Source organism: Vulpes vulpes, chromosome 15 (assembly GCF_048418805.1).
Source record: "Vulpes vulpes isolate BD-2025 chromosome 15, VulVul3, whole genome shotgun sequence".
Taxonomy (NCBI): Eukaryota; Metazoa; Chordata; class Mammalia; order Carnivora; family Canidae; genus Vulpes; species Vulpes vulpes.
In genome coordinates this window covers 4,207,578-4,230,222 of record NC_132794.1, presented here as the reverse complement: position 1 = coordinate 4,230,222, position 22,645 = coordinate 4,207,578, and the positions used below count along the sequence as shown (strand labels likewise).

The following is a 22,645-nucleotide window of genomic DNA, read 5'->3' as shown; positions in this document are numbered from 1 at the left end:
CCCCATCCACCTCTGGCCCCGCCCCTCTCCAGGCCCCGTCCCAAGCCCCCGAACCCGCCCCTTCCCTCCAGGCCCCGCCCCCGCTCCTCCCAGGGCCGCCCCATCCACCTCTGGCCCCGCCCCTCTCCAGGCCCCGTCCCAAGCCCCCGAACCCGCCCCTTCCCTCCAGGCCCCGCCCCTCCTCCTCCCAGGGCCGCCCCCTCCCTCCTCTGGCTCGGCTCCTTCCTCATCCCGGTGCCTCCCCTTCCTCCTCCTCGGCGTCGCCCCCCGCCTTCCGCTCTCGTGACTTTCCTTTCTGGGAACCTAGGGAAAAAGAAACTGAAACTGAACCCGAGGTGACAGGGAAAGGAAATCAGGGAGGAGGTGCTGAGGGTAAAGGCCCCGGGGGTCGCCTGAGGAGCACAGCCAGTCCCCCCACTCCCCATTCAGGCGCTCATCCTAGAAACGTGTATTGAAATACTATGCGCCCCGCGCTGTGCTAGACCCGAGTGCAGCAGCAGCTGCACCGGCCTGCTGCGGCCCTGGGGCAACCTGGGGGCTCGACGGGCCTTCACGGAGGTCGAGGCCGAGCGATGAGGCCACGGTCCGCGGGTGGGAATGGGAGGGAACCTGGGGCTCTCAGGAAGCGCCCCCTGGGTCTGGGAAAGGTGGCTGGAGGCTGTGAGCTGGGAAGGAGCCCAGCGTGCAGGTGGAGGAGGAGGAGCACCCCTGAGCTGGGGGAGTAGCTGGAGGAGTTGTGTGTAGTGAGCAACAAGCAGTGGGAGCCGGGCTGAGCCAGGGGAGGCTGGGCACGGGCACGGCTGGCGCGCCAAGCTAAGCAATTGGGAACACCCCACACACTCCCACTCCCTACAGCATGTAAGCCGGGTGCTGTCCATTTCCACGGGGGGGGGGGGTAGTGGGGAAAATCCACTGGCTTGGAGGAGGTAGGGAGCGGCCCCCGAAGCTTCCCAGGCATGGCTTTCCATCCATTAACACCAGCACAGCTGTCCGCAGCAGGTCAGGGCCAGGCCTGTCTGGTGGAGAGAGGGCTGGACAAGGACCAGAGACACCTGGGGTGTCCTGGGCACCTGGGTCCTGGCAGCAGGGTGATTGTTTGTCTACTAATGTGCTTCTCCAGGGGTTTTTGCCAGATGTCTTTTAATGCACACAGGAAACAACAGTAAGAGGGCAGTGCCCACTGGCCCTGTGGCCCGGGGGGAGGGGGCTGGGCACCTCAGTCCATTAAACTCAGCCCATGCTTACGGAGCACCTGCTGTTGGTAGGTGGTAGGCACTGGAGGGATGCAGGCTTGCCTTTGTGGACGCGTCAGCCCCGTGGAGGTAGGTGATAACTGCGTCCCTCCCGCCCACCACCCAACAACATCCACCTGAGAGCAACAACATCTAAGACTGAGCTAAGATGGGCTGATGGGCTGGAAGAGGCATGACCCAGGCTTGGAAGGAGCTCCCAAGGGTGGCTGCATAGACAGGGAGCATCACAGTTGGGACTTGGCAGGGGAGGAGAGGGTGTCTCTGGGAGCCTGGGAGGAAGGACAGGCAACAGTACCGTGGGCTGCATTCAGGGATGTCTGAGAGGGGTGTGGAGCCGGAAAGACAGTTCTCAAAGGCTAAGAGTTTGACACTTACTTGAGAGAATACACAGTCATCAGTGAGGGTTTTTTTTTTTTTTTTTTTTTTCCTAGAGAAGGAATCGTCAGTAATTCGGGTGGAAGACTGTGAACCTGTGGAGGAGCAAAGGGAAGATGCTCCAGAGCTGAGGAATAAGCCTGGGGTGGCAGTCTGAGCTCTCCTGCATGCTGGCCCCTTCCTAGCCCTGGGACCCAGCAGGGACCTCATTCCTTGGTCTCCCCATCTCATGCATAAACTGGGAGTGATAGCCTTCCTCGTGTCATAGGAGGGCCGTGCGGGTGACTTACTCTCTGGGGCTGGCGTGTGGCACGGCCTTACTCAGGACCTAGGACTTACTATTGTGTTATTTCTGAATTGCACCCCCTCACAAGCCTCTGGGCCCTTCAGGGAACTTCCTATAATGAGCAGATTAGAAACAGGGAAGTACTAAAATCTCACACCAGGAGTCCCTGGCATCAGGAGAGGGAGGTGCCAAATAGCCGGCAGTCCAGTCGAGCAGTGCCTTTTAAATTTGGCACACCAGACCTATCAGCCACCTTCCCCTTGTCCTGGCCCGGGCATTGACTGGTTCCACCTGGCTGTCACTTTTGACCCAGAGCACTTTGTGATGTCATTCCTCAACCTGAGTGGTTGGGGAGAGCCTCCTGGGTTTGCAAAAGGACCATCGTTCCTCAGAGTTCTGTGTCCTACCTCTGCACGCGCACCCACACTTTCCCGTGTACCCGTGGGCACCTTTCCTCCATCCTGCTCACAGCCCATCAGGAATTGGTGTCATTCTTCCTCCTGACCGGAGAGTAACTGAGGCTCACAGGAGTGAGTGGCCAGACCAAAAGTCCTCCCTGATGATGGGGAGAGCCTGTGTCCCCCCTTCTGCCCCCCTCCTGGCTGGGCTGCCCAGACCCCCGCAGTGGATCCTGCAAAGCAGAGTTCAACCAGAGAGTCGAACTGTGGGGCCTCCTCCCCTTCTCTGGGGTGGGCCATACTACCTTTGTTTCCATCTGGGCTTTCCCTGACCCTGGGGGGCTTGGAGCTGAGGTGGGTTCTGGGGTCTTCCAGCAGACTGGGGTGGCCCTTTCCCATCACAGCCTTCCGGGAGCCTCTTGTCTGGGACTCCAAGCCGAGCTAAGGAGAATGGAGAGGCCTTCCAAGAGGAAATGTGCCTCCCCGCCCAGGGAGGGCCACTCTTGGGCCTGCTTGCTCTCTGCCTCCACCTCCCCCACCTCCATCTCCATCCTGGAGAAATCAGATGCGCCCAACTCCCCAGAGGACCTGACGTAGACAAGGAGGCAGAGGATGAGGATCTGGTGAAAATTAATAAAGAGAAGCTCACTGGAGTGGAAGCGGGATGCTAAGTGGGGAGGGTGGCGCCACTGGGTGTCAGTGACAGGCCAGGCGCAGATCCAGCGCAGACTCACGACAGGGGAGAACCATCAGTTAGGGCCCAACAGGGAAGCGTGCGCGCGGCACCTGGGACCAGAAATCGGCCACCCGTGCATCTCAGCCAACGGGAAACTGCCGTCACCCCCATGCTCGCTTCTCTCCAATAGACTTTTGTTCAACATCCCCCCCCCCCCCCCATTTCCTCCATCTTCTCCATAAAATAACGTTCCTCCCTTCTGTGTGTTGGACTTGCCTGTGGCTTTGCCATAGCTTGCTAGTGATTGGCAATCCTGTGCTATTCCCAGGGGCCTGCGCCCCACCCACCCCCCCCCCCGCGATGGGCTCCCCGGGGCGCAGCGGCAGAGGGGAGGCGGAGGGGGGCGGGGTGCCCGGTTTCGTTTCTGCGCCGCCCGAGCCCCCTCCCTGGCGTCCAGCAGAGTTTCGTTTCTCCGCCGCGGCGGCTGCGGGGGCGGGCGGACTGCGAGGGGCGGCGCCTGGCGCTGCATAAAAGCCGAGGGGCAGCCGGTGGCCCTCGCGGCTGCGCGGGGACAGGTGAGTGTCGCGCTCCTGGGTCCCAGCATCTTCCATCGGGCTGGTGGGGGGGGGCGGGGCGGTGCTGGCTGCAGAGACCAGCTCTCCGGGGCGGCGGGCGCGGGCGGGTGGGGGAGAGATGCGGGATGGGAGACTGTAGCGGTTGGCCCTGGTGATGATGGGGATGGGGATGAGGATGCTGCGCTCTGGCGCGCCTGGTTCTCTTCGGGCCAACAGGCTGCCGAGGCTCTGATGACTCATCAGGAACAGCGCCCCCCTCAACCCTGCGGGCTCCTCTGCTGGGGAAGGTGGGCAGGCGGAGGGGGTGGCGGCCAGGTGTGGGGGGGGTCTCTCAGGGGATGCGCACTGAGAAAGTTTCACATCCACCGCGGCGGGGCCTCCACGGCCACCTCCAGGGTGGACCACCCCTCGGGCCCTTTTTTATTTCCTGCTGTTGACCCGAAAAATAAAGCAGTGAGTTCTTTCGCCCGCCGAAGTGGGTTTGTTCGGGAATAGCCGAGATGCGCAATCCGGGACACGCAAGGTCTTGGCAAAAGCGTAAGAGCAGTCCGCCCAACCAAGGGCAGGAATGATTCCTGGAAGGGGGTGGGGAGGGGCTGTTTTGACCATTAGTCCCCCCGAGAGCAATGCTAGGGTTCGGGGTGATGGCGGCTTCTCGTGGGCCGGGGTGCAGGAGTGGCGGATGTCGGTGGGAGACGTACTATTGCCTCTTTCTCCGCGGAGGCCCGCCGCGGAGGGTCCTCGGTGGGATTGAGGAGGAATGGTACAGACCCCTTCCGGCCTCCCCATTGCTCCGGGGACGTTTTGGCTTTGTCACTTTTCCCACTGTCGGGGAGCGCAAGCCCGGCGGGCACACGGTTGGGACTGCGTAGACGCGGGGTCCGCGGGAGCCGCTGCGGACGCGGAGGGTGGAGCGGAGGGTCCCCGCTAGGGGGCGCGCCGAGTCCCGAGCCGCGCAGCTGGAAGGAGCAGCAGGTGCCAGGCCCGCCCCCCCGCCCCCTCGGGGGGGGGGGGGGCCAGGCGTCTGGGGAGGGACCCCTGCCCAGGAATGGGCCGCGAACACGCTAGTCCCCAGGGATGGAGGGAGGTGAGACAGTCCTGGGGGCTGACCTAGGGAACCAGGCTCTGACACCTGCGCTCTGTCCACCCCGGGGGACCGCTGAGCTGTGCCCGTGGGATTCTAGGAATTTGGTTAAATTTTAAATCGGGTTTTGTCAAGTGATTCTGACCCGCAGCTGTCAGTTCCAGGCGGCTCCTGAAATGTCTAGCTGTGTCATTTTTTGAGAGAGGCAGAGACACAGGCAGAGGGAGAAGCAGGCTCCATGCAAGGAGCCCCACGCAGGACTCGATCCTGGGACTCCAGGATCATGCTCTGGGCCAAAGGCAGGTGCTAAACCGCCGAGCCACCCAGGAGCCCTGTGTCATTTTTAAAAAAAAATTTTTTTTAAGATTTATTTATTTATTTATTTATCTATCTATTTATTTATTCATGAAAGACACACAGAGAGAGGCAGAGACAGGCAGAGGGAGAAGCAGGCTCCATGCAGGGAGCCCGATGTGGGACTCGATCCCAGGTCTCCAGGATCACGCTCTGGGCTGAAGGCAGACGCTCAACCGCTGAGCCACCCGGGCATCCCTCATTTTCTTTTTTTCCACTTTGGATCCAAGCTGCTGGCCGGGATGGCCAGGAGCCCCTGTCATGCGGGCGTCCCTTCCCCCCATTTTCATCCTGGCTTCCCTCCCATTCTAACACCCCCTCCCTTCACCTCCCAGCACTGAGCTTTAAGTGGAGAGCATTAGGTCTATAGTACACTATAAAAAATTTAAATGTCAGGGGGTTTCAAGAGAAATAGGTAAATTTAAGTTCTGCGAGGATTATTTTTAAAACTGGACTTAATTTTTGTTGGGCACGTTGTGGACTTTGAATTGGTCATTTGGCAGGATGCGCACTGGTTGGTGGTGCTTATGAGGGGTGGGGAGATCTCTATGGGATCTGGGTTGAGGAGGCTTTCGCACAAGGGTGGCAACCCACTTGGTACTTGTTGAATGCCACCTCCACCCCCCAGTGTGGAGACTGCCCAGTGACCCTGCTGCTGGATGGTGTCTGGGTCTGGAAGCCACTGGCAAACTTCTGCCGTCTGAAATCAAACATTCAAGGGGCAGCTGGACAGCTGCCTCGGCGGACAGCAGGGCCCTGAGTATTCACAGACCTGCCCTGGGTAGTCTCCCCCACCCCTGCCCCAAACTTTGGCAGTGAGAGAAGAGGCCGTCCGTCCTGGCTGCTGGGGTTGAGCAAGATGGGTGAGGATGGAGGCTTGGGGGTGATGTGCACCTACCTCAGTACTCCTCGCAGTCTTGTCTATAAACATGCGATAGGGATTAGACATTTTATTTTTTATTTTTATTTTGTTAAGATTTTATTTATTTATTCATGAGGGACACAGAGAGAAAGAGAGAGGGGGGAGAGGAGCAGAGACACAGGCAGAGGGAGAAGCAGGCTCCAGGCAGGGAGCCCGATGTGCGACTCCATCCCGGGACTCCAGGATCACGCCCTGGGCCGAAGGCAGCGCTAAACCGCTGAGCCACCCGGGCTACCCTGGGTTAGACATTTTATAAGCGGTTTGGGGCTGGGAGTTTGACTCCACCAAGGCTGGAACTAGTGAATGCATTCAGTTGAGTTTGACAGCTGCCATGGGGTGCTGAGTGTAATGGATGAGTAAGAAATGAGCTTTAATTGGGGCACCTGGGTGGCTCAGGGGATCCCAAGGTCCTGGGATCGAGTCCCACATCAGGTTCCCTGAGGGGAGCCTGCTTCTCCCTCTGCCTGTGTCTCTGCCTCTCTCTCTCTGTCTCTCATGAATAAATGGATAAAATCTTAAAAAAAAAAGAAAAAGAAAAAGAAATGGGCTTTAATGACGGAGATCACCTTGCTCCTGAAATTTTCACAAAATCCTGTGTTGACCGAATCTGAACCTGTGGTCACGGAGGTACAAGCCCTGGGGACCACCGATGTCCTGACTGGATGCGTTAAGGCCAACTGAGGCAGCTGCGGTCTTCAACCTGGAGCTCCAGTCTGGGACCTCTTGAGCACAGAGCAATTCCAAAAGCATAGAGGGGAAGGAAGGGGAGCTAAGGAAGTAAATTTCCAAATTTCCATATTCTGTAAGTAGTCGTTACAATCGGTTGCCTTTCAGAAAATCTTTCTCCCACTTGCGTTAAAAGGAATACATCCAAAAAAAAAAAAAAAAAAGGAATACATCCCTCTCTGCCCTCACCCTTTTTTTTAACCTGGCTCTTTCAACTGCCCCAATATTTGTTTGTTTGTTTGTTTATAAAGATTTATTTATTTATTTATTTATTTATTTATTTATTTATTTGAGAGAGAGCATGAGCAGGAGGGACAGAGGGAAGAGCAGACCCCACACACTGAGCATGGAGCCCGACTCAGGGCTCAATCCCACAATCTTGAGATCACAACTCAAGCGGAAGCTAGGGGTTGGTTTCCCAACTGACTGCACCATCCAGGCACCCCTCAACTGCCCTGATATTAAAGGAAGATTGCATAGCTCTTGGGGGAGGGTCTTGTGAAAAGAAGCATAGAGAGCATCAAAAAAAAAAAATCGTGGAGTCAGGCAGTAAATTTATAGCAAGGCTCTGCCTTGTCCATCTATCTTAGAACTAAGATATTTAAGATTTACCAAAAGGATTCTGAGAAGCATGACCTCGCTTCAACGCACATCCCCTGCACACCGTTCTCAGCAGTGGGACTTTCCATTGATGTGCGCTCACATTTATTCACCCAGGTTGTGGTCACCGGGCGTGAGAGAACAGCTCTGCGATTCGGTCCAGCTAGTCAGCGCTACGTCGTCAAGTTAAAAGGAAGTTGTGTTGGAGGTAAGTACGTGTTTTATAATTTTCATAACATTTATTTCAAGTTACAGAAAAATTCTCACGTACTTTTACCCGAGATTTTTAGATGTGTAAAATTTAATATTTAGAGACTTGTGGTCCCCGAAATTATGAAAAATGAATTTCAAATATGTATGTATATGTTTTTTGGATACAGATGAGTATGCTAAAGTGGTTGATTAACTTCTTTCAAAAGAAAATGATACTGTATCTATATTGTATCTATAGGAGAAGGTGGGTGTTAGTGGAACCTATGGTGGTAATCAAAATAGGTTCAAAATACACAAAATGTATAAATCAGACCATCGTGCTGTACACCTCACACTTATGCAGTGATGGATGTCAGTTATGCCTCAATGAAACTGGGAAAAATAAAGTAAAAGGCAGTAAGATACACTTGTATGGGGGAAATGGCATAAAAATATGAAGTCTGGAGCTAGAGGAACAAAGTAAAAGAACCTAAAGGTCAGGTATTTTTTTCAACCATAATTTTGGGTATCAAATTCCCATAATATTCAGATTCCTGCAGCTACATTGGAAGTGGTTCTGTAATAATTTTACTTTTACACCTGAATTTCAAAAGCGCATCAGTAATTGTATTCTTTGCCACAATTTAAATTTATGGCAAAAAGATTTTTGATGTTCGACCTCAAATTGTAACAGGAAGTATGTAGTTGGAAGGACTCTTTTGGGCTCTGGAGCACATTCCTGAAGAGCGCTGGGCTGGGAGGCAGGTCTGTCTCCATTCATCATTCGGCTCCTTGTTGTCATTTCTTTTCCTTAACTCTTTTCCTAAAGAGTTAAGGAGCCCAGGGTGGGTCCCCGCTGTGTCTTGCGGTAGGCGTATTTCTGTGACTGACGGTGGGTGGCTCAGCTTCTGAACTGTCTTACTTCTGATGTGCTTTGGTTTTAGGCTGCATTGATAAAGGAAGAAGATGGTTAATTCTCAAGGAAAAATCACTGACTCGAATCCTGTACCCAATCATGTGTTACTAAACGGACTTACTGAGAAGGCAGAGAAAAATCAGGGAATAGTAAGTTGCTATCTGAAAACGTCTATCTGTGTGGACATGAGCTGTGCTGTGTGAGGACTGTCCATGTACACCGTGCTTCCTCCCTGCTGCCCCCACCCCATGTCAGATGCTGCTTCCTTATCCCTCCTGCCCTGCTTTGCCTGTGTGATCCCTCCCTTGTTCAGCTGGGGCCCGTCTTGGCTGATGCTGGTTGATGGGGTGCAGTTTCAGCCTGGGAAGCCACGGGAGACACTGACAGGCTCCTGGTTCGAGGACCACTGTGCTGTCCCGTGCCCACTACATGGCTCCACCTCCAGCTGCAACCCTGAGGTGTCATTGTGACACTCCCTCACATGGAAGCCGTGTGGTGCCCTTTTTCCCAGAATCAAGGGGGGATTTTTGCAGGGGTGGGGGGAGCCAAACTTGGCCTGTGGAATTGGTCTGACCTGAGTTTTATCCCAATGCGGACACTTCCAGCTGTAGGATCTTGTTTATAACATGGCTCTTCCTCCCTGGTTTGAAAGCCTGGTTTTCCATCTCCCGAGTGGGAATGATAATAGTATTTACTTCATGTGACTATGAGAGAGAGAGAGCTCTCTTTACTGCTGTCAGGCATCTGAAAGTCACATGGGTCGTCAACCTCTTTCAAATTGACTCCATCTTTGTAATTGATGCTTGATAGTATTTTAAACAATATTAAAAGCCACACTGAAGGGCATAGAAAGATAAGAGGGCTCCTAATATAACTGGGTCTCTTGCCTGACTCTAACCAGCAGCATATGGGGCGGTAAGAGCTCATGCTACTCGTAAGCACTTACTTGGCCAGAGCTTGGCCTTTTCCAGGCACATTGAGTGGGTGTATTTTATAATTCAGCAATTCTATTTCCACATGTAGACCTTGTAGACCTTGGTTCTCCAAGTGTGGAGACCAGCATCCTCAATAAGGCCTAGAAAGCTCGAAATGCAAATGTGTCTGAAATGCAAATATCATCCCCACACAGCCACCTCCCCCAGACCTAAAGCACTAGGAACTCCAGGGGTGGCGCCTACCATCTGTGTTTTCATGGGCCCTCCTGGGTGATCCTGTTGGTGCTCAGGTTCGAGAACCTCTATGCGAATTCTTGCAGGTGTACTTGTTGAGAGCCATGTTCATAATGGTGTTGTTTTATGATAGCAAAACCCAGAATCAGCACAAGCACCCGTGAATGGTGGACACATATGTAGATAGCAGTACGCTCATGCAGTAGAATTCTTATATAGGAGTCAGAATCAAGGCATGAGGTCTGAAAAACCTCATGGTGAAACAGAGTCAAGTCATCGAAAAAATGTATGGTGTGGTCCCATTTATATAAAGTTCCAAGTCAGGCAGCGGGAAGCAGTGTATTGATTCAAGATGGGTAGGTGAGAGAGCCATACAGAAGAACAAGGTTCTTATGAACTCAGGATGGAGGGACCCTGGGTGGGGGGAGGGGTGACAGCAGGAAGGTGATGGGGGAGCATACTGGAATTTTGGTGTTTTCTTTTTTTTCTTTTTAGATTGTGTGTTTTCTTAATTCAGGTAATTGGCTCATGCACAAGCACTGCTATTCATGTTTTATAAACTCTTGTGAATGGGTGATATAAAGAAATGAAAACCTAAAAGAACCCATGAGGAAGGCTAAGATGGTGTCTGGTGGGTACAAAGGTGTAGGCAGGCTTCCAGCATGACCACCACAGGGCTTTTCCTGTGGAGGTGTTCTCCAGACCTTTCTGAAGTTTATTATAGAGAAAAATCACAGCAGGCGCTTGTTAAAAACACGATCAGGAGGATTTTATTGGAGGCTATGGCTATAAGGGAGAGAGATCGAAGTCAGGGTAGCAAGGGACAATGGGGATATATAGACAACCAGAAGGGTGAGAGAGAGGAGCAAGAGTTACTAAGATCAGGCTAGCAACAAGGGGCCAGGGGAGGGAACTTGATTGACTCTAAACGGTGAGTGGATTCTGGATGAACTGCCTTAGTGGATTCTTTGCTAAGTCTGGACTCAGCACCCCAAGAGAGGTAAAGCAGAGAAGAGGGCTCAAAGGGGCCCCACTAACATTGGGTCAAGGGGGTCTTTGTCTGTATGAACCCCCTTCTCTGCAGAAATCTGTCAGCATTGTCTGTGTATCAACTTTTGTACTCACGAACTTTGTAAGGTAGTGGTTCTCAACCAGAGCTGCTTTATCCCCTTGGAACACATGGCAATGTCTGAAATCATTTTGGGGTCTCCAAACACCACTTTGGTGGTATTCACCTCGGGGTGAATGACGAGCCAGGCGTTCTGCTAAACCTCCTGCAATGCACAGGATGGTGCCCGACAATGAAAGCTGATCTGGCACAAACTATAAATAGCTTCTCACCATGATATAAAGGAACTATATATATATATATTACAAAGCCCATTCTCGTATTTTCTTCTTAATCAGGTAGGTTGTTCTCTTGTTGAGTTTTGAGAGTCCTTTATATATTCTGGGCATAAGTCCTTTATCAGATATATGTTTTGCAAACATTTTCTCCCAGATTATGGCTTGCTTTTATTCTCCTAAAAGTCTTTTTTAAAGACTGGGTCTTTTCAATTTTGATGAAGTCCAATTTATCAATGGTTCTTTTAGGAATTGTACTTTGGGGGCCACATCTAAGAAAACGTTGCCTTATCCCCAGCCACAAAGATTATTCTCCTGTTTTCTTCTAGAAGTTCTGTAGTTTTGGGTTTTGCATTTAGGTCTATGATCCATTGTGAGTTAATTTTTTTTATATGATGTGGAATATAGACAAAATTCTTTTGTGCATGTATATATACGCCCAGTTCTCCCAGCACCCTTTGTTGAAAAACTTATCCTTCTACTACATTGCCTTTGCACTTTTGTCAAAAATCAGGTGGCCATACATAATGTCAGTTTATTTCTGGAATACATATTCTGTTCTATTATCTCTTTCTTTATGTTTGTACCAGTATCACATTGTTTTGGTTACTGAAGCTTTTTAAGTAAATATTGAAATCAGATAATGTTAGTGCTCCAACTTTGTTCTTCTTTTTTCAAAATCACTTTGACTATTCTAGGCATATTTAGACCATTTATATTTATTGTGCATGTTAATGTAACTAAGTTTGAGGTCATTTTACTATTTGCTTTCCGTTTGACCTATCTGTCCTTTATTTCTCTTTTTCTCTGTACCTACCTTCTTTGAAGTAATCAAATTATTTTTTATGATTCTAAAGAAGGACTCTTTAATATTCCCTATGGTGCTGAACTGCTGGTGATGAATTCATTTACTTTTTTATGTCTGAAAAAGTCTTTGCCTTCATTTGCTAAAAAGATTTTTTGGCTGGGTATAGAATTCTAGGTTGATGGATTTTTTCTCCCCAATCCCCCAGTATTTAAAAAAGGCTATTCAACTCTCTTCTTATTTGTATTGTTTCTGATGAGAAATCTACTGTAAATTTCATCTTTGCTCCTTAATGTGTAACATAGTCCCTGGCTGCTTGAACTTTCTCTCCATCACCAGTTTTGAGCAATTTGTTTAAAATGGGCCTTGATGTAGTTTATGTTTCTTACATTTGGGATTCATGGTGCTTCTTGGGTCTTTGGGTTCATCATTCAACAAGTTTGGGAAATTTTTATCTATTATTTCTTTACATATTTCTTTCTGTTCCTTTCCCATTCTCTTTTGTGAGCTCCATGAACCTATGGTATTAGGATGATTGAAGTTGTTCATCTTTGATGGAACAAGTCCTCCAGGCCAGGACAGAATTCTTTGATTCTGCTTTTTTTAGGGGAACAGCCTGTGTAGCCAATATGAGGAGAAGGTACGCCCATGCATCGACCTCATCGACTCCCTGCGGGCGCTGGGTGTGGAGCAGGACCTGGCCCTGCCGGCCATTGCTGTCATTGGGGACCAGAGCTCGGGCAAGAGCTCTGTGCTGGAGGCTCTGTCAGGAGTTGCCCTTCCAAGAGGCAGTGGTAAGAACTTGCCCTCTGTATTAGTCAGCTCAGGAAGCCATAACAAAATGCCACAGACTACAAGGCTAAAACAACAAAAATTTATTTCTCATAGTTTTGAAGGCTGGAAGTCCAAGACCAAGGTGTTAGCAGGGTTGGCTTCTCCCAAGACCTTTCTCTTCATGCAGTTGATCATCCTCTCATTGTGTCCTCATGTGGCCCTTTCTCTGTGCATGCAGATGTCTGATGACTTTCTTTTTTTTTGTATGGATGCCATCATATTTGTTAGGGCCCCATTCTTATGAGCTCATTTAACTTTAATTACCCTTTTTTTTAAAAAAAAGATTTTATTTATTTATTCATGAGAGACACAGAGGCAGAGACATAGGCAGAGGGAGAAGCAGGCTCCCTGTGGGGAGCCCTATGTGGGACTCAATCCTAGGACCCTGGGATCATTCCCTAAGCTGAAGGTAGGTGCTCAACCACTGAGCCACCCAGGTGCCCCTTAATTACCCTTTTGAAGAAAGGCCCCATCTCCAAATACAGTCACATTGAAGGTTAGGGCTTCAACATATGAATTGGGGGGGGGCATGATTCAGTCCATAGCACCCTTGTGTTGCATATTTTTGTATGGATTGTATGTAACCTGCACTTTGTAGAAGGTCTAAGTAAATGTAGTTGGATCCCTAGAACCATGTGCATGTGGGTGTCTTTCCTGAGCCCCTTCTCATGAAGTGACCTTCTGAATGGGAGGTCAAGATTGGTGCTCTGGTTAGTGGTGCTGTTTGAGTGCCAAGGCCAAGGGATCAGTGAGGGCTGAAGGGAAGGAGGTAGACCTGAGATGGACCTTGAAGTACAGGTCAGATGTAGAGGGTGGGATCTGGAAGTTTGGAGCAAAGGGATTATGGTAGGATGGCCTGGTGACAGCAGTACACGTCCCTGATGGTAGTAGATCCTGTATCCTGGGGAATAATGGAGGATATTTGCCTGAGTTTGGGGGTTTCCCACTGCAGTGTGCCACCTGAGCTGATGGCAAAACACTGAGATGAAGTGAGAAACCTAAAGTGATGGCTTTCAAGCATTCGTGAGCAAAAAATTACCTGGGATGCATACTCTAGATGCATATTTCTAAGGCCACCCCAGACATAATGTTTCTGAATGTGACAAAATAAGATCAGAAAGCTTTAGCAGTCTGCCCAGATGATCATGGAAAAGTTTGCACACCACTGGTCTGAGGCCACCCTCTGTGACCGCTAAGAGCAGAGTTTATAGGACTGATGTGCATGTGGCCTCCAGGTATTGTTACAAGATGTCCTCTGGTGCTGAAGCTGAAGAAGCTCATAAATGAGGATGAGTGGAGAGGCAAAGTCAGTTACCAGGATACTGAGATGGAGATTTCAGACCCTTCAGAGGTGGAAGTGGAAATCAATAAAGGTGAGTGCCCCACATTTGTTTGTCATCATCTGCTTGGATGTCTGGTCACCTGTGTGAAGTGGGAGGAGGTCCATCTGTCATTGTTCCTACCTTCCCTTTCTGGGCTGGTCCTCCTCTCACCCTGTGTGCATCAGGCCCTGGCTCCCTCTTAGCTTCTCTTCTTTGACCCTCATTATGACCAGCACCTTGGACAGGATCTGATCTCAGCAATTTATTGCTTAGTTTGTAAGTAAGTATCTGGAGGTAATGTGAATTTTAAAATTTAAACAAGGAGGAGCTGTCCTTTATTCAAGGGCTTTCCCCCTCCACAGATCTGATGGAGGAAGAATCGGGTTGTGGGGCTGGGAAACCTCTTTCCCATTCACGTGGGAATTCACCTGGTTGAAAGGCATTCTGGAACACTCCTGAACCCTCTTTAGAAGCTTTCCTGGAGCCCTTTCTGCCAAGAGTGAAATGCATGTGTGTGCATAATCCTAGCTTGGGCTGACTTACGATAGGTCTCAGTGAATGCAAGCCACGCAGGTCACGCTGCCAACTTGAAGCATCTGAAAGGGGAAATAGCACTTGAAGTAGGGAAGGACCAGTAGTGACCCCATTGGCTGCTGCTGAGACTGAGGAGAATAAATAAGCTTTTCAATCATTTGAGGAGGGTTCAAAAGTAGCATAACATTGAGCAGCAGAAAAGGAGTTTGACTTTTATGAAGTAGAAGCCCTAAGTCGTATTTACAGACTGTTTTTACAAAAGTTAAGGGATGTTTTATAGTCAAAACGCTATTGTGTGATTGTTGGGGTCAGGTTGGCTCCTGGGGCAGAAAATTCAAAACCACTGTGTATACTTAATTGGCCCTTTCTGTGTAACAAACTGATCTCAAAACCCAATGGCTTGGAACTGTTCATTACTCGTGATTCGGAGGATCAGCTGGCTTGGCTGGGGCCAGCAGTCCAAGATGGTTTTGGTCACATACCCAAGCCCAGGAGAGAACTCCATGTGGTGGCCATCCTCTTCCAGGAGGCCAAGTTGGGCTCTTTAGATGGTGGTAGAGGGGTTCCCAGCAGCAAGGGAGGAGGAGCCCCATGCACAAGTTCTCAATCTCTATTGCAATCCATTCTGTGATGTCCTGTCAGCCAAAGGGGATCACATGGGCAAGCCCAATGTCAAGAGACAGACTGTCTGAATGGGAGAAGGTCACCCTGTAGAGGAGCATGCAGACAGCGATGGAAGGAACTGTTGAGGCCATTTGTGCAAGTGGGCTGCTAACACGGTGGTTTAAACAATGTGCCCATTTTATTTCTCTCTCACATAGATGTCTGGAGGTGGGCAGACCAGAGCTGGTTTGAGGGTTCCAGCGTCAGGAACCAGCCTCCCATGTTGTTTCTCATTGTGTGTGGCTGTCACTCCCAAAGCCGCATGATTAATCAGAATTCCCTTGTCCCAGCCAGCTGGACACCAGCACAGGGCTTTTCCTGCCTGTTCAGGAGAGTTTCTGGAGGTTGCCTATGCCTTTGTCACATTTACCTCATGGGCCAGACTTAATCTCACAACCACATGTCTGGTAAATGGAAATTGGAGGCACAGTTATCAGATGATGACACACACGCTATTGCTGTCACTCTCATCCCAAGTTCCTGACTGTATAAAACAAGCCAAAAAGGCATTCTGGGTGTAGAAAGAAGTCAAATGGTAGCAGCTAATAATTTGACAAAATCCATTTATATCTTGAAATTTTCATCATTAAGGAGGAAGAAGTAAAATGAAATCCCATAATGGAATACCAGTGCTCATCTTGCTTGAAACAAGCACGTTCCCCTCCATACCTTCCCAGATCATGTTTCAAGAGTCCCTGTGTGTTTTTATTTGCTTTCATTTTACCTTGTTGGTAATTTCCTAATGACATCAATGGGGAGATTTAGGTGTGACAGCAGGAAGAACTCAGGTCTGCCCAGCTCTGAACTGGTACAGGTGGGGGTGATCTTGAGGGATGTTTTCACTAGGTCTCTCTGCATGTGGTTCTGCCCATTGGCAAAGAAAATACTGAGTTATCCTTTGAGGTTCCTTTTAGCTCCAGAAAAGTACATATGTTCCAGATATGCCTTGTCCAGGACTCATGGCAGGGAAGTTTTGCTGTAGGGCTGTAGGGAGATGCTTCCACTATAAGCTCTGTTGAGTTTCTCTCATTTCCCCCTTCCCTAGCCCAGGATGCCATTGCCGGGGAAGGACAGGGGATCAGTCATGAGCTAATCAGCCTGGAGGTCAGCTCTCCTCATGTCCCGGATCTGACCCTGATAGACCTCCCTGGCATCACCAGGGTGGCTGTGGGCAATCAGCCAGCTGACATCGGACGCCAGGTAAAACCTTGGTCTGGGAGGGGTGCAGAGTGGTGCCCCAGACAGCAGTGGGTTCAGGGCTGAGCCGGGATAGTGAATCTCAGGAGGTGTGAAGGGGATGGGGAGAGCGTGGTGGTCTCTGTGGCCTCTACCAAGTCAGATGGAGGCACTCTGGGGAGTGTGAGACCAACAGGCAAGACTGAAAATCCATTTTACACACGTTTGGGTTTTACCCCATGACTCGTTTTTGGTTATAGTTACATTTTGTGGCGTATCTAGACCAATATGTATTAGGAAGGGGTTTTATGTGGGGAGAGAAAGCATTAGAAACAAGTATAATGATATTTTCGTATTGGCGAATGTCACCCAATAGATGAACTAAAGATTTAGGGCACAACTGAGCGCTTTTTTGAGTTTTATTTTTCCCTGTGGTTATCAGCTGTGGAGTCTTAGAAGGCAGTTACTGGGCTAAGATCTGGTGGTTTCCCAGAGCTCCGGACTCCAGAGCTGTTTCTGCCATGGGGAAACTTGATTCTTGTAACCCAGGCATGAGTTTTAAGTGCCACCAGGATTTGCCTTGGGCTCATTTCTTTTGGGGAGATACTCCTGGGACTCTGAGGTCCCAAAGCAAGTGCAAGGTCAGGCCCTGTCCCTGCTCTCATATGCTCTTATTTTTCCGCAGACCAAGCAACTCATTAGGAAATACATCCTTAAGCAGGAGACGATCAACTTGGTGGTGGTCCCCTGCAACGTGGACATTGCCACCACGGAGGCACTGAGCATGGCTCAGGAGGTGGACCCTGATGGAGACAGGACCATAGGTAAGAAGAAGGAAGAACCTAGACACCATAGGTGGTCTTCACTTTGCAGCAGCCTCAGCCAATGATGCCGCTGGTCCTGGCTGGACTTGTGCTTCTCCGAGGGTGGGCCACGCGCCACCTGCTGCAGGAATAAATGCAGAATGTTTAGAAATTCAAGTGCCTCGACCCCGCCAACTCTTCTGTGTCAGACTCTACGGGGCAGGGCCCTGCATCCTAAGACTTGCCTCGGGAAGGGGGTTCTGCTGCACAGGGATATTTGAAAACCACTGCAGTAATACTAGATTGAACTTTGCCACTGGGCAGAAAGAAAATTAAAAGGCCATCATATGCTGCTGTCTCTCTGGCAAGGGCCAAGAGCTGGGGGAGGTAGGCCCCCCACCGCCACTCACGAGGGCAAGTTGTCTTTGTGCAGCCTGAGCTGTGGTTCTGTCGCAGGCGAGGGTGGGGGGGGGCTCTGCGTCACACTGGGCTGTGGTCTGCCCTCAGGCTAGGCTGTGAGTGTTCTCTAATCAAAAGGCCCCGGCTTGCAGGAATCTTGACAAAGCCTGACCTGGTGGACAGAGGGACTGAAGGCAAGGTGGTGGACGTGGCACAAAACCTTGTCTGTCACCTGAAGAAGGGCTACATGATCGTCAAGTGCCGGGGCCAGCAGGACATCCAGGACCAAGTGAGCCTGGCCGAGGCTCTGCAGAAGGAGAAAGACTTCTTTGAGGACCACCCACATTTCAGGTACCCTGGCTGCGTTTTCTTATGGGTGAACCCAAACCTAGGACCTCTGTTTTGCCTGGGGACAAAGGAGATATTCGGAGTGTATGTGTGAGCGGGCTTGTATAATGACCCTGGGAATCGTCTGGAAGAATAAGAGAGGAATTGACATGGGGGCGCCTGGGGGGCTCAGTCGGTTAAGCATCTGCCTTTGGCTCAGGTCATGACCCCAGGGTCCTGGGACCCAGCCATGCGTAGGGCTCTGTGCTCAGTGGGGAGTCTGCTTCTCCCTCTCTTGCTCCCCCTTCTTGTGCTCTCTCGATATCTCTGTGTCAAATAAATAGTCTTTTTTTTAAAAGAGGAATTGTCAAAGTATAGCAGAAAATAAATTTAAAAAATCAGATAAGGAGGGAATTTGCTATAGTCATTTATATATGGTGTTTGAACCAGAATGAAGACGTAAATGCCTCAGAATAGAAAAAAATTTAGAAAGCCCGGAAATTGACCCAGATACATATATTTGATGTATGATAAACATGGCCTTTCAAATCACTGGCCACATGAGTTTGATTATCAATCAATGGACTGGAGGAAATTATAAACTTTATGTTATGTACATTTTATTACAATTTAAAAAGTTGACAGTTGTAGAGACCAACACTTAGCCATGTGTGTACTTTCACAAATAGACATGTAAACTCATGGTTCCCTGCTGTCCTTTAGCCTAAAAAATCCTTTAAAATATAAAGAATCCGGGATCCCTGGGTGGCTGAGCGGTTTAGTGCCTGCCTTCGGCCTAGGGTGTGATCCTGGAGTCCTGGGATCGAGTCCCGCATCGGGCTCCCTCCATGGAGCCTGCTTCTCCCTCTGCCTGTGTCTCTGCCTCTCTTTCTCTGTGTCTCTTATGAATAAATAAAATCTTTAAAAATAAATAAATAAAATAAATATAAAGAATCCTGTAAAATACAAAAATTAAAAATAAATAAAAAAGGGATGAGCACCACGGTCAAAGAGGATTTAGCTTTATTTTTTTTTTAAATAAAAAATGTTCATTCAAAAAAATGAAAAACAAAAATCCTGTAATAACTCAGCGAACATAGATTTGGGTGGAGTAAGAATAAGGCTTCCTTCCTCCAAGCAGCTCATGGTTTAAGATCTCATCTTGAGGAAGGGCCGTGTCCCGCAAACCCGTATCTTGCACACTCCTACGTAGGTATGCGTCAGTGTATTTTTGTGAAGCCCTATACTGACATGCATTGTGTAGACCGGCATGTGCATCACACACAAAAGGATGTGAATGTTATGAAAATACATTTGTAAGTGATCACGTGTGTTTTTATAGACTGGTTTTATAGTCACATGTCATGAGACATATTTAATGTATCAGCTGGAAGGAATCACTCAATACTATTTTTTTAAACATTTTTTTTCATTTTTTAAAAAGATTTTATTCATGAGAGACACAGAGCGAGAGGCAGAGACACAGGCAGATGGAGAAGCAGACTTCCTACAGGGAGCCTGATGCGGGATTCGATCCCAGGACCCTGGGATCACGCCCTGAGCCCAAGGCAGATGCTCAACCACTGAGCCACCCAGGCATCCCTTTTATTTTTTTAAATAGGCTCCATGCCCAGTGTAGAGCCTAATGCAGGGCTTGAACTCATGACCCTGAGATCAAGAGTTGGATGCTCCACCGACTGAGCCACCTAGGGTCCCCTGTACCATTTTTTAAGTTATGTTTTTTATTTTAATTCCAGTTGTTAACATACAGTGTTATATTAGTCTGAGGTGTATAATTGATTCAACAATTATAAAGTGATTCAACCATTCGGTACAACTCTATGCCGCTGTTGAAGTATCCAAAATAACTACAATTCGGTCACCAGTCCGTGGAAGCCAGTTCTGACCCTCCATTGGGTGCCACTTGCAGGACATCCCTTCCAGGTGGAAGGAACTTGACTGTCCCTGCAGCGGAGAGCCGACTTGCGTTTCCTGGCCACACCACGGTGGATGTGTGCATGTCTTCTCTTCTCTGTCTGCAGGGTTCTCCTGGAGGAAGGAAGGGCCACAGTCCCCAACCTGGCGGAGAAACTGACCTCTGAGCTCATCACGCACATCTGTGTAAGCACGTGCGGAGCCGTCCGTTTTCTGACTAGAATCCCACAGGCCCCAAGCTCCACCACGGGGGCCTGACTAACCCACTAACGGATCTCCCCGGTGATCTCTCCAGGGTGCAGGCTCAGGTTCAGTGGGTCTGGAGTGCAGCTTGGGATTCTCCATTTCTAGCAAGCTCCCAGATGGTGTGGATGCAACACGTCAGGACCACAGGTTGGGTGGGATCTGATAGACTATATCCACGTGGCCTAATTAAAAATTAAAACCTTAAGGGCACTGCACCAACTTTGCCTTTCTCCTAGCCAGCCACTGTCCATAATGTCCCGGTAATTGTGATGTGCATATATTTCATATTTTAAATCTCTCTGTGGGTTCTTTTTCAAATTTGTCTGGCCAGAACTCTCCTGCACTTTCACATTTGCTGTCCCTCAGAAAGAGTTGTCACTTGTGTTTTGCGCTCGATAACTCCAATGTCAGGAGCCTTGGTTCTGCGGGCCAGCCCCTACGAGGACCTGGGTCAGGGTTTTGACTTTGGGCCTGTTTTGGAACGTGATCTGCAGCTGTTCGTGGAAGCCCGGGTTCAGAATGGGTTTGTGTAGGGAGAGAGGCAGCATTTGCTTCAGCCAATCCCCAAGAAGGGCCTCCCGGTGGAACCGCTTTACAAATTCTCAGCTTGAGGTTTTGGGGGGACCCCTCGGGGAGTGGGAATTTGAGCAGCAACCCCGTTTGAGGGCTGGCTTGTAGTTACAGATGTTCAATAGAGATTTTATGTTGTCCCACTCAGCGTGGAGTTCAGGCATCCCGTACAGTCCCCAGGAATGGGGATGGAGGGTGGGGTGGTGCTCAGCATCCCAACGTCGTGACAGCCTGGCTCCTTGAGGGCCCGGCTTTACTTAGAAAGAAGATGCTGGCTCACTGGATTCCCCGCCTTGAGCAAGCTTACCTGGATTTATTCTTTGCCCCAACCAAGGGAGGCTCTGAAACGTAAGCTCAACTCTTCTCGCCTACAAATGCCCCGTGAGGCTCTACTCCTCCCTCCTCGTCCATCCCTGGGTGCTCATGTCACCTGGCTGTGCCTCTGGGTGTCTGTTCTGTGCCTGCCCACTCACAGAGGCATTTCCAGGGATGCTTTGATGTGTCAGCCCGCAGTTCTCAATGACTACAGTAGAAGAGGGAGCTCATGCATGCCATCAACCACGTTATCAGAGACAGAAGTCCCTGATACAGTTAGTTTGTGAACAGCGTAAAAGTTGGTTGGATCTAAAAAAAAAAAAAAAAAAAAAAAAAGTTGGTTGGATCTCAGATTGTTCTAACTGCTGCTAAGTGGCTCTTTCTCATCTCCCTGCAGAGTGTATGTAACGTGGTCACAGAAGGAATCCTTCCCGGCCTCACGTGGGGTGGTTGCTTCAGCACATCCCGAAGGCTGTCCTTTGGGGAGCGGGGGTGCGGGGAGGCCTTGGTGACATTGGCACCTGAGGACACCCCCCCCATCTTCTCCCTAGAGGAAGCCAGGCAGTCAGGCACACTTTGCAGGAGGAGGCCTGGGAGCTCCTGCTCCTTCCTTGTCCATATTCATGTCTTTGCATTAATTTCTGTTTTCCTCAGAAAACCCTGCCCCTGTTAGAAAATCAGATAAAGGAGAATCATGAGAAAATAACAGAGGAATTACAAAAGTACGGCTCAGATGTGCCCGAAGACGAGCACGAGAAAATGTTTTTCCTGATAGATGTGAGTATTGCCATCGCCTCAAGTCGGGGAATCGCACCTCGTTGTCCAGAAAGGGATCCTGTGCCGCACGCACTCTCATCCTGCTCCCCGAAAGCCGACTCGGGCTCAGTCTGCCCACTCAGCACCAAAGAGGGCCCGGGGCGCTGAGCGACAGTGAGCGGGGAGTGACAGGTGTCTAGCATGCTCCCCCAGACCCCGAGGCGGTCAGGGCAGGGTGCGGGGATCCGTCACCCCAGCAAGGTGGCGAGGAGTCACGCGCCCTCCAGGCCCCCCTCACTTGTGTTCGGAACGTCTCCACTTATACTCCCATTCTTCTTGATAGAAACTGAATGCCTTTAACCAAGACATCAACTCCTTAATCCAAGGGGAGGAGTCCGTGGGGGAGGACGAGAGCCGGCTGTTCACCAAAATCCGAAATGAGTTCCACAAATGGAGCGCTGTGATTGAAAAGAAGTTCCAAAGAGGTGAGTGGAAGCCGCGTGCGCCCCGGCCCACATCCCTGAGCTCAGGCCAGCAGGTGTCTGCTGCAGATTTCAGAGGACACCGGGCAGAACACGCAGGGGCATCGGCCCAGGTCAGCCCAGGCTTCCACGAGGACCAGCCCTCCCTCGACAGCGGTGGGTCAACACGGCACCTGCCACACACACCCGGGGGCCCCAGTGCTGCTGGCCCCAGAACAACAGCGCCTTGGGCTCGGTCTGCTGGCCATGGCCTTGAAGGCCGGGCGTATCTCAGTGCATTTCATAGTTGTGGTGGCAGCGGTGGCGACACAGAGGACGCAAAACATACCCGAGGCATCGCCTTGCAGCACCAAATCCTCAAGAGTCCGAAAAAGGTGGAAGTGTGACCTGAAGTTTATGTTTCCATATTTTTTTAAATTTTTATTTATTTATGATAGGCACACAGTGAGAGAGAGAGGGGCAGAGACACAGGCAGAGGGAGAAGCAGGCTCCATGCCTCGGGAGCCCGACGTGGGACTCGATCCCGGGTCTCCAGGATCGCGCCCTGGGCCAAAGGCAGGCGCCAAGCTGCTGCGCCACCCAGGGATCCCTGTTTCCATATTTCAAGA

The 22,645-nt window shown here is 50.2% G+C and overlaps 1 protein-coding gene and 1 long non-coding RNA gene across 5 annotated transcripts in view; both read left to right on the top strand.

Moving 5' to 3' along the window:
* Window positions 1-284: 284 nt before the first annotated feature.
* On the top strand, window positions 285-3,248 carry LOC140595725 (uncharacterized). Its single transcript, XR_011997578.1, has 2 exons — window positions 285-1,322; window positions 1,685-3,248. It is a non-coding gene; the product is annotated as an uncharacterized lncRNA (long non-coding RNA).
* A 91-nt stretch (window positions 3,249-3,339) lies between these two features.
* The window catches only part of MX1 (MX dynamin like GTPase 1), a 29,522-nt gene continuing 10,216 nt past the window's right edge, over window positions 3,340-22,645 (top strand). The window contains exons 1-11 of one of the 4 annotated variants that reach the window (XM_072740012.1): window positions 3,340-3,563; window positions 7,367-7,457; window positions 8,386-8,506; window positions 12,283-12,469; window positions 13,745-13,882; window positions 16,074-16,228; window positions 16,890-17,028; window positions 17,559-17,757; window positions 19,776-19,854; window positions 21,454-21,576; window positions 21,899-22,040. In XM_072740012.1, coding sequence (XP_072596113.1) covers window positions 8,408-8,506; window positions 12,283-12,469; window positions 13,745-13,882; window positions 16,074-16,228; window positions 16,890-17,028; window positions 17,559-17,757; window positions 19,776-19,854; window positions 21,454-21,576; window positions 21,899-22,040 — 1,261 coding nt within the window. In that variant the 5' untranslated portion in view covers window positions 3,340-3,563; window positions 7,367-7,457; window positions 8,386-8,407. Of the gene's footprint in view, window positions 4,101-7,366; window positions 7,458-8,385; window positions 8,507-12,282; window positions 12,470-13,744; window positions 13,883-16,073; window positions 16,229-16,889; window positions 17,029-17,558; window positions 17,758-19,775; window positions 19,855-21,453; window positions 21,577-21,898; window positions 22,041-22,645 lie in introns of all 4 variants that reach the window. The other 3 variants (XM_072740013.1, XM_072740014.1, XM_072740015.1) reach the window with 3 other exon arrangements.